Raw genomic sequence first — 15147 nt, 5'->3', positions numbered from 1 at the left:
TTGATCCTCTTGAGAAATTGTAATTTGGGATAGTCATGTTAGCAAATATCACATAAAATGAATACACAGCATGTTAAATGCAGCACCATGGTTTATGACATAGCAAATTACAACAATATCACAGAAAAATGACAACGTATTTTTGCTTACATGTTAATTTAGTTTTCACTGCCATAGCAGTCCTTCGAGGTCTGCTGAGGCCAGTCTGATTTTCTGCAAAAACACGGAACTCATATTCTGTGGCCTCTAGTAAACCTCCTACTGTAAACTGCCTGTCCTTGATGCGTTCCTTATTGCATTTCTTCCAGGTGCTTTCTCCAGACTGGCGATATTCAACCCAATAGCCAAGGATCTCTTTGCCACCATCACTTTCAGGTCGTTCCCATTCTAATGTAATGCTGTCCTTAAAGATAGAAGTGATCTCAATTTCTCCAGGTTGGCTAGGTTTTTCTGAAAATGAAAATAAATTATAACAGAAAATCAGTTTTTCTCTAAATGTCATTAAACTGTCCTTCAAAAGATATGTTAATGTGGACATTATCTTACCAAATGGATCCTTGCATACAACTGGTTCAGAAGCAGGACTTGCTTCACTTTCACCAATGTCATTTTGAGCAATGACACGGAATTGATATTCAGCATCTGGAACAAGTCCTGTGACTGTGTACATTGTAGTGGTAATCTGAGTCTTATTATGCCGGACCCATTTTTCTGTAGATGTCTCTTTACGTTCAATATAGTAGCCAGTTACACGAGAACCACCATCATCTTTAGGTCTGGACCAGGACAAGTTGACAGAACTCTTTGTAACATCAAGGACTTCAGGTGGGTTGTTTGGAGGCTCTGGTGGATCTGTTAATAATGGTAATAATAAAAATATAACAGTGACATAGCATTAATATTTCTGCATATATTGTTGCACTTTTAGATCATAATGTAGTTATTAATTTGGGGTTTTTTTTTAATCTAAAAGAAAACTTACTTAGAGGTGTCTTTGGTACTGCTGGTTCTTCAGATTTGAGAGATTTGCTAATTCCAAAATGGTTTTCAGCAGAAACACGGAAGTGATATTCCACATTTTCTTTGAGTCCTTTCACCACTAGTGATGTCCCTTTCACTCTAGAGTCAACAGTGTACCAGGCAGTCTTCGGTACTTCTCTTCTCTCAACAATATAACCCAGGATATCTGCACCACCATCATCTGTTGGAGGTCTCCAGCTTACTCTGACAGAACGAGCTTGTATATCATCATACTCAAGTGGTCCTTCTGGTGGATTTGGAATGCCAATCACTCTGACTTTAATGTACACGGCTTTCTTGCCACACTTGTTTTCAAGTACCAAATCATAGGTGCCCGAATCTTCTCTTTCTGCATCTTTGATCACAAGTTCTGTGTGAGTTTCTGAAGTTGCAATCATGGCCCTCTTGCTGATGTCCTGTCCTTCTTTTGTCCATTTGCACACTGGCATGGGCTTACCCTTAATGGGTATTGTAAGCCTGATGACTCCTCCTTGTCTCACCATGAGACCTTCTTGGTATTTTTCATCAAGTTCATAGTCAGGATATTCTGCAAACAAAAACAACATGTCATGCTATGTCATTCTACAGGTGATATCACACCTGCTTTAGGCAAAAATTTTTTTAGGACAGCTTTCAACAAGAGCTAAGGCTTGAAATGTCTTACCAAGCATTTCTGTAATTTTGACTGTTCCTGGCACTTCAGCAGGTTCTCCTGGCCCACCAGCATTACAGGCTAGCACTCGGAATCTGTACTCTGCACCTTGGGGAAGATGTGTCAAGGTGTATTCCCGAATCTTGGTTGGCGTAGTGTTGCACTTGGTCCACTCAAATTGATCAACTTTCTGCATCTCAATTAAGTAGCCAGTAACTTTAGAGCCACCTTCATCTTCTGGTGGACTCCAAGCCAGGGAGACAGATGTTCGTGTAGTATCAGTGACTCTTGGATTCTGAGGTTTACCTGGAGGAGCTGGAAGAGCAGATCAGATAGGCAGGTGGAATTTGTTTCTATGAATATTTGAAAGATGAAGTAAATGCTAACTTGCAATTTACAATCTGTAATAAGACTATAGTGAATTTAAAAAGGAAAACTTTGAATGAAAGATTTTCACTAATATTTTCTTTTTTTTTTCTCCAGTCAGAATCTCATTTGTTAATACACATAGAAAAGTTTCCAAATTAGAATTAACTCTTCCATAATGTCATTCCCTTCTACCATCATGTGTTTAATCATTGTAGGAAATTACTTACCAATTGGATCTCTGGCAACAGCAGATTTGGAAGGACGGCTGGGTTTCCCAGTGCCTCTGGCATTGATTGCCGTGACCCGGTGTTCATATTCTAATCCTTCAACCAACCCAGTGGAACGGTAACGAGTCATGGTGACTGGAACTTTATTTGCACGGATCCATCTATCTGCTCTAACTTCTTTGCGTTCCACAATATAACCAGTAATCTGTGAGTCACCATCATCTTCTGGAGGATACCAAGTCAATGTCATGCCATCTCGAGAGATATCAAACACTTCTGGAGTGCCAGGAGGACCAGGAATACCTGTAAAAACATGACATAGAATTAGTGAATAAAGGGTCGGATGACTTTACACACTAGTAGGATGTGACATATTATGAATAACAAAGTAACATCAACGTCTTATCAAACACTTTTATTAGCAGGTACCTAAGTAATTTACAAATCAGGTAAAACTTGTTTTGTAATGGGGTAGAGCAATTTTTCAAGACTGATGGTAGACCTGAGCAGAAAATCCAAGTTTACCATCCATGTTCTGTGCAACACATCTATAATACCTATGCCAATTTATGGATGGCATTTTTCCTCTGGAAAATAACATGATTACTGTGCATCATGATGTACAATTTTATCTGGCAAAAGGAAGTAGCAACACATAGACAATTCTAGTATATGTGTGGATATATAGGCCCATTTAAAGATATATTTCTAATTTTAATTTTTGTTCAATCTCTATTTTTAAGACTTACGGATTCTGCTCTTGCATTCTATAATTTCAGACTGCAGGTAAGATCCAATTCCAAAGCGGTTTGTAGCAGCTACACGGAACACATATTCTGCACCTTCAACAAGTCTGGTGAACTTAAATGTTGTCCTGGTTACTGACTCTGAAACTGGCAGCCATCCAGGACGGTGAGCGTCACGCTGTTCTACCACATACCCACTAAGGGCAGCTCCACCATCCAGCTCAGGAGGCTCCCAGGAGATGGTTACATAATTTGCATCAATTTCATCAATTCTGATAGGTCCAACAGGTGGTCCAGGCTTGTCTATGAAAAGAAAAAAAAAGAAAAAAAAGAAAAGAAGCTTACAAAACAGGTGCAAAAAAGAATCATATTTCTCAAGTAAGTGTTTAAATGGAGGAAGGTCATGAACAACTATTTTGATGAACTCTTACCAAGGATTATAACCTTTACTGTATCAGTAACTGTTCCAGTTGTGTTCTTCAGTTCAAGTGTATACTCCCCTGTGTCATGTATGGTGGTCTCACGCACAGTTAATTTGGCCATTTTGGCAGAAGTCTCCATTTTGATGCGTTCTGATTCTTTTAGTTTAGAACCAGCAAAGAACCAAGATGCAGTTGGAGGTGGTCGTCCTTCAATTGGAATGGATAATTCAATGGGCTTGCCAGCAGGTACATGGATGGTCTTCTGAGGTATTCCAGTGAAGTCAATTGTTGGTAGAACTAAGGAAAGAAAATAATTGATATTTTAAATACCTGTTTTGTAACCATAACATTCATTTGGTGTAAGCTTGACCTTCTTGTTTTCAACAGTAGACACCTACCTTTTCGGTCCTGAACTGTCACTGCTGTGACAATCTCGCGTGGTTCTGACATGCCCTTCTGATTCTGTGCTCTGACCCGGAACAAGTACTGTTCACCTTCATTGAGAGAGATAATGGTATGCTCGTAGACAGTAGGCTTCAACGTCACTACCTTCAACCATCTTTCTGTTCCAGCTTTGCTGGCCTCAATGACATAGCCAGTCAATCTGCTGCCACCATCATGCAGTGGTTTCTCCCAAGCAAGTGTAACAGTTGATTTCGTGGTGTCAATCACTTCGAGTTTTTGTGGTACCATGGGGACATCAGATACCAGTACTGCATCAGATGTTTCACAGCCTTCACCAATGCCATAAATATTTTCTGGTAGTACTCTGAAATAATACAAAGCTCCTTCCAGAAGTCCAGTAACTCTGTAAAATGTCTTGCTGCATTTGGTAGTGACAGTCTTGTAAGCTCTCATGGAAGCTTCACGTTTTTCAATTATGTAATTGTTGACTGGGGCTCCACCATCAATGACTGGAATGTCCCAAGTAAGTGTCACAGAATCTTTTGATACTTCTTTAACTCTCACTGCAGGTGGTGGACCAGGTGTGTCTAAAACAAACAAACAAACAATTTTTTTTCCATTTTTGGATCCTTTCATTTTACAGTCAATGACTACTTCTGCATAAAACAAAAATACTGGGATTTGATTTATAAACTAGCACTGCTCCAGAAATGATGTATTTTCCTTTGGATTAGATAGTTTCTCTGACTTCTCATTCTCATGTTATTTAAAATGCAAACTTCCTTTGGAAATGAATGACACATTTCTGAGCAATGAGCATGCAGAGTACTGTAATGCTAAAATACAATTGTAGCAATACTTACCATACACTTTCACAGAAATAGTTGCAGATTTTTTCCCTGATTGATTTTCAGCCTCAATGATGTATTTTCCAGCATCATACCGATTAACTTTATCCACAATAAGCAGAGTGTAGCTGTCTGTAGTATCAATAATACCTCGACTTACAAGGTCAACACCCTGCTTGCTCCATGTGATTACAGGAGCAGGTCTGCCAGACACAGAGACCATTAGGCGCAGGGAGCCACCAGCTCTGACTGTAACTGTCTTCTTCAGATCATCAGCAAGCTCAAGTTCAGGTGTTTCTGATGGAGGGTATAAGAAATATGGAATTAGTTAATCTTCCAGAAGTCCTAAAGGAAAATATAGTTTCCTTAAAATATATATTAGGTTTTTTAATTACCTATTCTTTCCACAGGTTCTATTTCTGCTGATGATTCGCTAAACTCACTCATACCATTCACGTTTGTTGCAGCAACTCGGAATTGGTATTTCTGGTTTGTTTTAAGACCTGTCACGGTGAACTCAGCATTCCTCAGAGTGGCAGCTGTATGTGCTCGATACCACTGTTCACTACCTTCTTCTTTCATTTCAAGAACATAGCCTAGGAGGTCAGCACCACCATCATATGTGGGCTTTGACCATGCTAAACTGATGCTGTGCATTGTAGTATCCACAACTCTTGGAACTGAAGGTGATGCAGGAGTGTCTTTGAAAAAGAAGAAAATGCATTTTATATTGGTACAGAAAATCTTTTACAGTCAAAATCAATTTCCAGACAGCTAATTCCAGGAAATGCATTTAATATGAACTATAACTGTTTTTAAGTTATTCTAATACTATTCACTAGTTCAGTGAGTTTATGTGTGGTTATGGGTTTCTTAGTTAAAGTGTCAATGTGAATTAATGCTCCATTATTATAAATAAATATTAAAACATGCTTTAAATATAGAAACTTACATGATGGTTCTTTACATATCATGTATTGTGAAGCGTCACTAGGTTCACTGTTTCCAGCAGCATTCACTGCAGTGACACGGAATTGGTACTGGCCCCCTTCCATGAGACCAGTGACTTTCAGTCTGGTGTCATAAATGGTATAATCTCTATTCACTCGTGTCCAGCGCAGACTCTTCTTTTCACGTTTGTCCACAAGATAGTCCTTAATCTCACTGCCACCATCCGATTCTGGTTTCGACCACTGAATAATGATATGCTCCTTGCCAACACCCACTTCTTCAGGAGCACCAGGCTGGGTTGGAATAGCTATATTTTTATAAGTGAGAAAAAAAAAAAGATTGTTCAACACATTGTTTATCCATGAGAATTATTCCACAAATTCTGATGCAGAATGGAAGGGTAACACTCACTGAAAGCATTCCTGGCAATCACAGTTTCTGATTCAAGTGGAACACCTGCTCCATATTTGTTGACAGCTCTCACACGGAAAATGTATTCATTATTTTTAATGAGTTTTGTTACCACAGTTGATAAAGTCTGGCATTCAGCCTCAACAATAACCCAGTGAAGTCTGCTGGTTTCACGCCTTTCTATGATGTAGTGAGTGATTTCTGCACCTCCATCTTCCTCAGGCATGTTCCATGCCAGAGTACATTTCTCTTCTGTTACTCTGCTAACTGTGATTTTGCCTGCACATGGACCTGGTGAATCTGTGTAGGAATCAAAATAAATACTGTCATTAGTGACTAAGGAAAAGCTTTTCATTCCTATTTAAAAGAATGTTAATTTTTTCCAGTATACTAAGTATTAATACTAATCATAGGATACATACCAAGCACTTTGACAAGAACAGAAATTTGTTTCATCCCACTGGCATTTTTAACTGTTAGGGTATATTTTCCACTATCACTTCTGTCACAGAACTTGATAATTGCAATAGCTCGTTTGCTGGTATATTGCAGAGATATCTTTTCACATAGCTCCAGTTCCCTGTCACCTTTGGACCAGAAGACTTTCGGTTCTGGTTTTCCACCAACGGCTGCATCAAGAACAAGATCTGATCCAGCCCTAATGCTCAAAACTTCTCCCTGCAGCCTGGCATCAAGTTCAGCCTTTGGTGGTGCTGGAAAAAGAGATTTGGAAAAAAATTACATGACAGTACCAAAAATAGAACAATATGTTTTTAGTTGTTCCAAGTAAATATTCCTTACTGTATTCATCTTTGCAAATGACAGCACCAGTTGATTCAGATCCTTTGCTAATCACACCAGCAGCATTCTTTGCTAGTACACGGAATTCATAGGCTTCATCTTCACTAAGAGCTGTCACAGTAAAAAAGTTTTCTGAGACAATGGTATAATTGCATTTCAGCCAACGTCCATCACCAGATTCGTTATATGGTTTGCGCTCAACAATATATCCGATTATTTTGCTTCCACCATCATAAAGTGGAGGTGACCAGCTCAGCGACACTGTAGATCTGGTGACATCTGTTACTTCTGGTCTTCCCGGTGGATCTGGAGGAATAAAGCAGAAGAAATGAGAAATGCAATCCTATTTTAGCTCTAAGTAACAATGTAACTCTAAAAGTAATACTTACCAACTGGATTTTGAGCCACCACAGGTCTGGAAGCTTCACTAGCTTTGCTAACACCTGCAGCATTTAGAGCATAGGTTCTGAATTGATATTCTAGGCCTTCCACCAACCCTGTGACTTTATAGTTGCAGTCACAGCATGGTACTTTGTTCTCCTTCACCCAAAGGATGGTGTTGCGCTCCTTCTTTTCCACCCAATATCCAATGACTTTGCTGCCACCATCGTGATAGGGTTCCTCCCAGCGAATGGCCATGGCACTTGCAGACACAGAATAGACTTCAGGCCTTGAGGGTGGGCTTGGTGGGACTAAACACAAAAAAGGTGGGGAGGAAAATGTTAGTAATTATAAATACCTCAGTCAGAAGAAAAGAACAAATTTTGAGAAGTGTTTAACTTACCAAATGGATGCTCAGCAACTACTGTTTTTGATTCAACTGGCTTGCTGACACCAAATCTGTTTTCTGAGCTTACTCGGAAACTGTACTCTTGGTATTTTGTGAGATGACCGACTTTGATCTGTGTGCGTTTCACACTGGAATTCACCAGCTGCCATGCTGTTGTGCCAGATTCACGTTTCTCTACAATGTAGTTTGTAATGTCACTGCCGCCGTCATCTTCAGGTTCTTTCCAGGTCAACACACAGGACTCAGCGGATACAGATGATATTTCAATTGGGCCAGTGACAGGACCTGGCCTTCCTATGACTACCACTGTGACGGTAAATGTTTTCACACCAGCAGTGTTCTCAAGTGTAAGGTAGTATTTACCAGAGTCACCTCTCATACTGTCTTTTACAGTCAGCGTGGTTCGGTCTTTTGTTGTCTTGATGGTCACTCTTTCAGTTTCCTTCAGCCTCATCTCTTCAAGTTTCCATGTCACTTTTGGAGCTGGGCGCCCACTGATTGGTATATCAATAGTAAAGGTGCTTCCAGCCTTGCATGTTATAAGCTGTCTGCTTATGTCACTGAGATCTGCTGTTGGTTCAATCTGTGGCTCTTTAACAATAACAGAAGAGAAAGCTTCTCTTGGCTCACTGTAGCCAGCATCATTCTTCGCCTTGACGCGGAACTCATATTCTGTGTTCTCCACAAGGCCTTCAACGGTGAAAGTAAGTTGCTTGGTTTGTCCAGCTCCAGTCCAGGTGTCAGATCCTTTTTGTTTCATTTCAAGAAGGTATCCAGTAATACGGCTACCACCATCATGATCAGGTTTAAGCCAAGCTAAAACTACAGAAGATTTGGTTGTATCAACAATATCTAGTCTCTTAGGTGGAGCAGGTTCTTCTGTGGCCACAACTGGTTCTGTTAATTCACAGGGTTCACCTACACCATATTCATTTTCTGCTGATACTCGGTAGTAATATGGCATACCTTCTGCTAGATCTGTGACCTTAAAGATTTGTCGAGTGCATTTTGAACTCACCACTTGCCAGCTACGACGACTTGCTTCACGTTTTTCCACAACATAGTGGTGGATACGAGAACCTCCATCCAGAACCGGAGCATCCCACATTAAAGTAATAGATGTTCGAGTCACATCTTTAAAGGTAATAGGACCTGGTGGACCAGGTGTGTCCAAAACCTTCACAGTAAATGTAATAGACTTGCTTCCACTGTTGTTTTCCACAGTAAAGACATACTTTCCAGCGTCATTTCTATTGCATTCCTCTACAGTCAATGTGCTGAATGAATCAGTTGTTTGAATGTCAGCACGCAAACTAAGATTAGCATCTGCTTTGGACCACACTGCAGTAGGAACTGGCCTTCCAGAGAAGGCAATAAATAGACGAATGCTTGCACCTGCTCTTACAATATGAGTCTGCTTGAAGTTTGCATCAATATCAATTTCAGGTGCAGAAAGCCTGTCCACGGTTTGGACTGAAGCAGGAACTTCACAACTTTCTCCTCTGCCAGCACCATTGACAGCACTAACTCTGAATTTATAGTGTTCTCCTGCCTCCAAATCAACAACGGTATATTTAGTAGCAATAACAGTCTCTGCATTGACTTTCTGCCATGCTTCAAGATCAGCTTTGCACATCTCAATGATGTACCCGATTATTTCCATGCCTCCATCAAAAACTGGCTTTGTCCACTCTAAGCTTACACTAGTCTTTGATGTGTCTGTCACCTTGACAACATTAGGAGCACTTGGTGGGCTGACTGGTTCTCTGCATTTAATCAGCTTTGAAACGTCACTTGGAGGTCCAACCCCTGCAGCGTTTTCAGCCATGACATGGAACTCATACTCATTGCCTTCAATAAGGCCAGTTACTCTGTATCTGTTCTCAGTAATGGGCCTCTTACTGGATACTTTAACCCAGCGCATGCTCTTCTTTTCTCTCCTTTCAAGAATGTACTCATTTATCTCACTTCCACCGTCTGACTCTGGTCTTGCCCATGTGAGTGTGATACTGTCTCCTGTTACATTGGTAGGCTCTGGAGTTCCTGGTGCATCAGGGAGAGCTAAAAACAAAGAAAAATGTCATTAGAAGGACAAGACGGTAACTCCATGGGCATTTGTGCAGAATGAGGTGGAAACTTACTGTAAGGTATTTGTGCGATAACTGGATCAGACTCCAATGGTCTGCCAACTCCGAATTTGTTCACTGCAGAGACACGGAACTGATACTCATTGCCCTTAATCAATTTAAGTGCTGTATAGCTGCAAGCTTCACATTTATCTTCAACTAATGCCCAAGCAATCCTGCTGGTTTCACGTTTTTCAATTATGTAGTGAGAAATAGAAGCACAGCCATCATTAGCTGGAGGCTCCCACCATAACGTGACTTTTTCTCCAGTGATGTTTGTGAATCGTATTGGTCCACCAACTTTTCCTGGTGTGTCTGCAATTTCAAAGGTTCAGAGTTATAACTTATAATAAAATACTATTTTTAAAAAAGCATGCTGAAAGTGCTTGGTGCAGTACAGTACCTTGTACTCTGATGGTAATATCTTCTCGTTTAGTGCCTGATGCATTTTTGGCTTCTACTGTGTACACTCCACGATGTTCCCGGACAGCATCTCTAATGAAGATTGTACTATATCCAATAGCTGTAGTTATTTCTATGTTCATCATTTTATCAATCTCTTTACCATCCTTAAACCATGTCACTTTAGGTACTGGCCGTCCTCTGATTAGAGCTTTAAGTCTAATGCTCTCTCCAGCTTTAACAGTAAGGCCTTCAAAGTGTTCAGCACCAAATTCAATTGTTGGAGCAACTAAAAAAGGAAAATATAAATCAATTTCCATATAGCTAAATATTTTTCTGGTACTCTTCTAAATTTACTAATTATAAAAGTATGTGAAATATAAAATTATTTCACTTACAAAATAGCATTCTCTAAATAGCAGTTATTATATGAATGATAAAATTATTTTTCCTGTAAGTGCATAATATATATATTTGCACATATATAAACGTGAAAGGTATGGTTAATATGTGGTGTTAATAGTATGCCAAGCAACCTGAGGCGCATCTTAATTTTGAGATTATTCAGTGCATCAGAATATTACAGTCCATGCATTCTTTCCAATTTTGCTGCTGCTGCTTATCCAAGAGCAATGTAGAGTGCCATGCTTTTCAGTAATTGATTACGTATGTCTTCCAGATTTGGGTCTTTAATTTAGACCTTCCCACCCTGGAGTATGAACATAAATGTTCTGAATTGACCGGGAGGACCTCAGTCACAAGTTCTTTGCCCCTTGACTTCCCACTTCCAATCAGTACAGCCAGAAATTTTATCTGGCTTCAATACCAAGCATATTTTAAAACAAATTCTTACCGTTTTCATCTCTGGTCATGATATAGCCTGAAGACTGTGAAGGTGGGCTGATGGTACCAACAGCATTTCTTGCAAGCACTCTGAATTCATATCGGTCACCTGGACTGAGCCCTGTAACTGTATACTGGCACTCACTGACATCAGTAAAGTTACACCTGAGCCAACGGTCTGCACTTCCTTGCCGCTTCTCAATGCTGTAAGCCACAATCTTACTGCCTCCATCACGCAGAGGGGGGTTCCATTTCAGGGTGATTGTTTCCCTAGTGACATCAATATAATCAGGAGTACCAGGTGGATCTGAAAGGAAAATAATGAAGATTTATTTTTATTACCGCTCACAATAATCTACAAGAACAGAACTTTCTTGGGTGAGTGATTAGTCATTCACTTACCTACTGGAGAGACTGCCAAAGTAAATTTGCTTGGCTCACTAGCTCGGCTTAAACCTGCAGCGTTTTCAGCATATACCTGGAATTGGTAATCCAGGCCCTCAAGCAGTCCAGTAATTCTGTATTCTCTGTTAGATATTAATGCAACGTTAACCTTCTGCCACAAAATACTGTTTCTTTCCTTCTTTTCAACATGGTATCCCATAATCTCCGAACCACCATCATAAACAGGAGCATCCCAAGAAATGCTCATTCCATCAGCAGTTACGTTGTATACAACAGGCTTGCCAGGGGCACCTGGTGGTTTAAACTGGTGCTTTGCCACAACATCTGCTGAGACAAGAGGTGGGCTCACTCCGTATCTGTTTTCTGCACGAACTCTAAACTGATATTCAGTATCTTTAACAAGGTTTGGTACTTTGAAGGTTGTTCTTGCAGCACTTGAACACACCAGCTTCCAGTTCATTTGTGATGTTTCTCTCTTCTCGATGCTGTAGCCGGTAATTTCTCCTCCCCCATTATCATCAGGAGCTTCCCATGACAAAACTACACTATCTGCTTTGATTTCATCTATTCTTAAAGGTGCTTTTGGCCTAGATGGAGGACCAAGAGTGATAACAGTGATTGTGAATGACTTTCTGCAGACTACGTTATCAAGAATTAAAGTATATTTGCCACCATGCTCCTTTTTCACATTCTTGATACTTAAACTTATCTTGTTTTCAGTTTTCTTGAAACGAAGATGTTCTGTTTCTTTAAGAGGGAGGTTATCCTTGAGCCAGCTCATTGATGGATTAGGTTTACCTTTATAGGGCAATTCAGCGTGCAGATTATGTCCAATTCTTACTGCAATCTGACCTCCAGGAATATCAGAAAGGTCAGCCTCAGGTGTTATTATAAGTTCTTTCACAGTAATGGGTCCAACAGTAACAGAGTCACTCATGCCTTTTTCATTTTTAGCAAACACTCTGAATTCCATGACAGAAAGTTCTTTAAGTTTGTCAGCTACAAATTCACAGCTCTTGCTTGTGCCTGCATACGTCCACTCTTTCTCTTCCTGAAGTTTCTTTTCAATAACATAGTCTGATATAATGCTACCACCATCATAGTCAGGTTTGCTCCATTGCAATTTAACAGAACTCTTTGTAGAATCTTTCATGGCTAGGTCTTTTACAGGTCCAGGTATGTCTGCAGCTTTCACTGGTTCAGTTGTCTCACAAGGTTCACCTAGTCCAATTTCATTTTCAGCGAGAACACGGAAAAAGAATGCAGTCTTTTCTGACAGGTTAGTCAGTTTAAAGGTGGTATGAGAACACTTTGTTGTAACAGTTGACCAGGCCCTCTTTGTAGCATCTCTTTTTTCAACAACATAATTTGTTATTTCAGAACCACCATTGATGAGAGGTGGCTCCCATACCAGCGTAACTGTGCCACGAGAAACATGCTTGAGCTGCAGCTTCTGGCATGCAGAAGGTGTGTCAAGTACTTTTACATTCACGAATGATGATTTTGCTTCTCCAACTCCATTTTCAATTGTAAGAACATATTTTCCTGTATCATTTCGTGTAACTTGAGGAATAATAAGTAGTGTCGATGATTCTGTGTTTTGGATGATATATCTTTCATCAGTCCCAAGATTCTTGTCCCCCTTTCTCCATGTGACTGTTGGAGGAGGTCTTCCCTTGAATGGAATCATTATTTCCACATCTTCACCTGCTTTAGCGACAATAGATGTCCGAAGAGCAACATCCAGATCAATCTCTGGTGCCACTGTGGAAATAAATAAAAAATTAATAATGCATACTTGGAATGTAAAATAAGAAATAGTTAAAAAAATACACAGGAAAAATCACAAAGAAATACAGTACCAAGAATATCTTTAGCTTGAACGGGTTCCATCATTTCAATAGGCTCTCCTTGTCCAGCACAATTCATAGCAGATACACGGAAATAGTAATTAACACTTGGCTGAAGGTGGGATACAACATATTCAGTTGTTCTCACTTCTCCCTTGGTACTGACTACAGTCCATTCTTGCTCTTCACCTTCCCTCTTTTCCACCACATAGTGGGTAATTGGGCTTCCTCCATCATAAGCAGGTTTAATCCAGCCAAGGGTAACAGATGTCTTGGTTGTATCCACAACTTTCAGCTTTGTTGGTGTGCCTGGCTTATCTGTAAATGATAGTTTATGGGGGGAAAAAACACCAATCAGAATCCCATTAATTGCAAGAGGAAGAAAAGCTGCCCTCAATTACCTTGGTACAATCCCACCCTAACTACTCATTTTCCTTTGCTTTCTAACCTATTGGAAGAAATGCACATTGATTCTTACCAACAGGATCTGCAGCTTTGTAGAAGTCAGAAGCCTCAGAGTACGGACCAGGTCCAGCTGCGTTGACGGCACAAACTCGGAAATGATATTCGCTGTTTTCAGTCAGACCTGTTACTTTCTGTCTGGTGTCCCGAATGGTTTCTTTAGAGACCTTGAACCAACTCAGACTCTTCTTGTCACGTTTTTCTAGAAAATATCCTGATATTTCACTGCCTCCATCAACAGTGGGCCTACTCCAGACAACAGTCATAGAATTCTTGGTTATCTTTGTGACTTCTGGTGTACTAGGTGGTCCAGGTGTAACTGAATAAAAAATCATATGTAAGTTAATCAATGCTACTTACAAACAGTACACAAGACAATTCAGTTGCATAAGTCATTTTATAAACTTATTTCTTACCAAATGAATTTTTGGCTATAACAGGCTCAGATTCCAGTGGATCACCAATTCCAAACTTGTTCACACCACGGACACGGAACACATACTCATTTCCTTTGATGAGTTTTGTTGTAGTTATGATACATCCCTCCAGTTTTTCAGAAATTAAAGACCATACAACCCGACTTGTTTCCCGCTTCTCAACAACATAGTGCGTTATAGGTGCACCGCCATCATCTGCTGGTGGGTCCCACATTATTGTAATCTTTTCAGCAGTGACTGTCTTAAACTGTATAGGTCCACCTGGGGGTCCTGGCTTGTCTGTGGAAGGCAGAAGAAAGAAGTTGTTAAGTCTTCACTACTGAATTATTGTTTAACAGTAAAATACAGCTGCATCTCAGAACTTACCAAGTATCTGTACTCTAATATGGGCTGATGCTGAACCCATTGCATTCTTCAATTTTAATTCATAGGTGCCACTGTCGAGTCTATTTGCATCCTTGATGAGTATAGAAGCAAATTCTGTTGTGCTTTCAAAAGATACTAGTGCACTGGTTAGTACCTCATTGCCATTTTTGAACCATTCAATTGTGGGTATAGGCTTGCCTGAGATGCCTAGTTTTAGCTTAACTGAAGTTCCTGCTTTGTATTTCACCACTTCTGTATATTCTGGTGGCACATCGATTTCAGGTGCACCTTAAGAAAAAATAAGAAAAAGTTTAAAATGTGTTTGTTGTAGCCCTGTATTTAATAAAAATCCCCAAATAACATTACCTTATTTAATCTAATAGTTAAAGGTATTTGAAAAATACAGATCAAATTAAAAGAGCATATATAACTTAAATCATAAACCTAGAATAAGTTAGAACTAATCTTATGAAGAAAAGACAATTACATGTATAAATATAACCACTTGAACCATGGAAAGACTTCTTTTGCTCAGAGAATAAAGATACTAGATGACTTTAAAAATGGAGATACAGCTAAAGATGCTCCTTACAATCATGCCCAAACGCTCACAG

The 15147-nt window shown here is 39.8% G+C and overlaps 1 protein-coding gene across 1 annotated transcript in view; it reads right to left on the bottom strand.

Annotated features, from left to right (window-relative positions):
* Positions 1-15147, bottom strand: part of TTN (titin) — a 108693-nt gene that overhangs the window by 10312 nt on the left and 83234 nt on the right. The window contains exons 119-142 of the mRNA XM_064435568.1: positions 14534-14821; positions 14147-14446; positions 13747-14049; positions 13281-13586; positions 11416-13182; positions 11024-11320; positions 10172-10459; positions 9784-10083; positions 7637-9703; positions 7242-7544; positions 6853-7158; positions 6474-6764; positions 6052-6351; positions 5642-5947; positions 5085-5390; positions 4705-4986; positions 3835-4428; positions 3446-3733; positions 3018-3317; positions 2269-2571; positions 1685-1987; positions 983-1567; positions 547-852; positions 151-450 (exon numbers count right to left, since the gene is read on the bottom strand). Of these exons, the coding sequence (XP_064291638.1) occupies positions 151-450; positions 547-852; positions 983-1567; positions 1685-1987; positions 2269-2571; positions 3018-3317; positions 3446-3733; positions 3835-4428; positions 4705-4986; positions 5085-5390; positions 5642-5947; positions 6052-6351; positions 6474-6764; positions 6853-7158; positions 7242-7544; positions 7637-9703; positions 9784-10083; positions 10172-10459; positions 11024-11320; positions 11416-13182; positions 13281-13586; positions 13747-14049; positions 14147-14446; positions 14534-14821 (10989 nt within the window). The remainder of the gene's footprint in view (positions 1-150; positions 451-546; positions 853-982; positions 1568-1684; positions 1988-2268; positions 2572-3017; positions 3318-3445; positions 3734-3834; positions 4429-4704; positions 4987-5084; positions 5391-5641; positions 5948-6051; positions 6352-6473; positions 6765-6852; positions 7159-7241; positions 7545-7636; positions 9704-9783; positions 10084-10171; positions 10460-11023; positions 11321-11415; positions 13183-13280; positions 13587-13746; positions 14050-14146; positions 14447-14533; positions 14822-15147) is intronic.

This window comes from Passer domesticus, chromosome 10 (genome assembly GCF_036417665.1).
Source record: "Passer domesticus isolate bPasDom1 chromosome 10, bPasDom1.hap1, whole genome shotgun sequence".
NCBI lineage: Eukaryota > Metazoa > Chordata > Aves > Passeriformes > Passeridae > Passer > Passer domesticus.
This window is presented reverse-complemented; position numbering and strand designations above follow the sequence as displayed.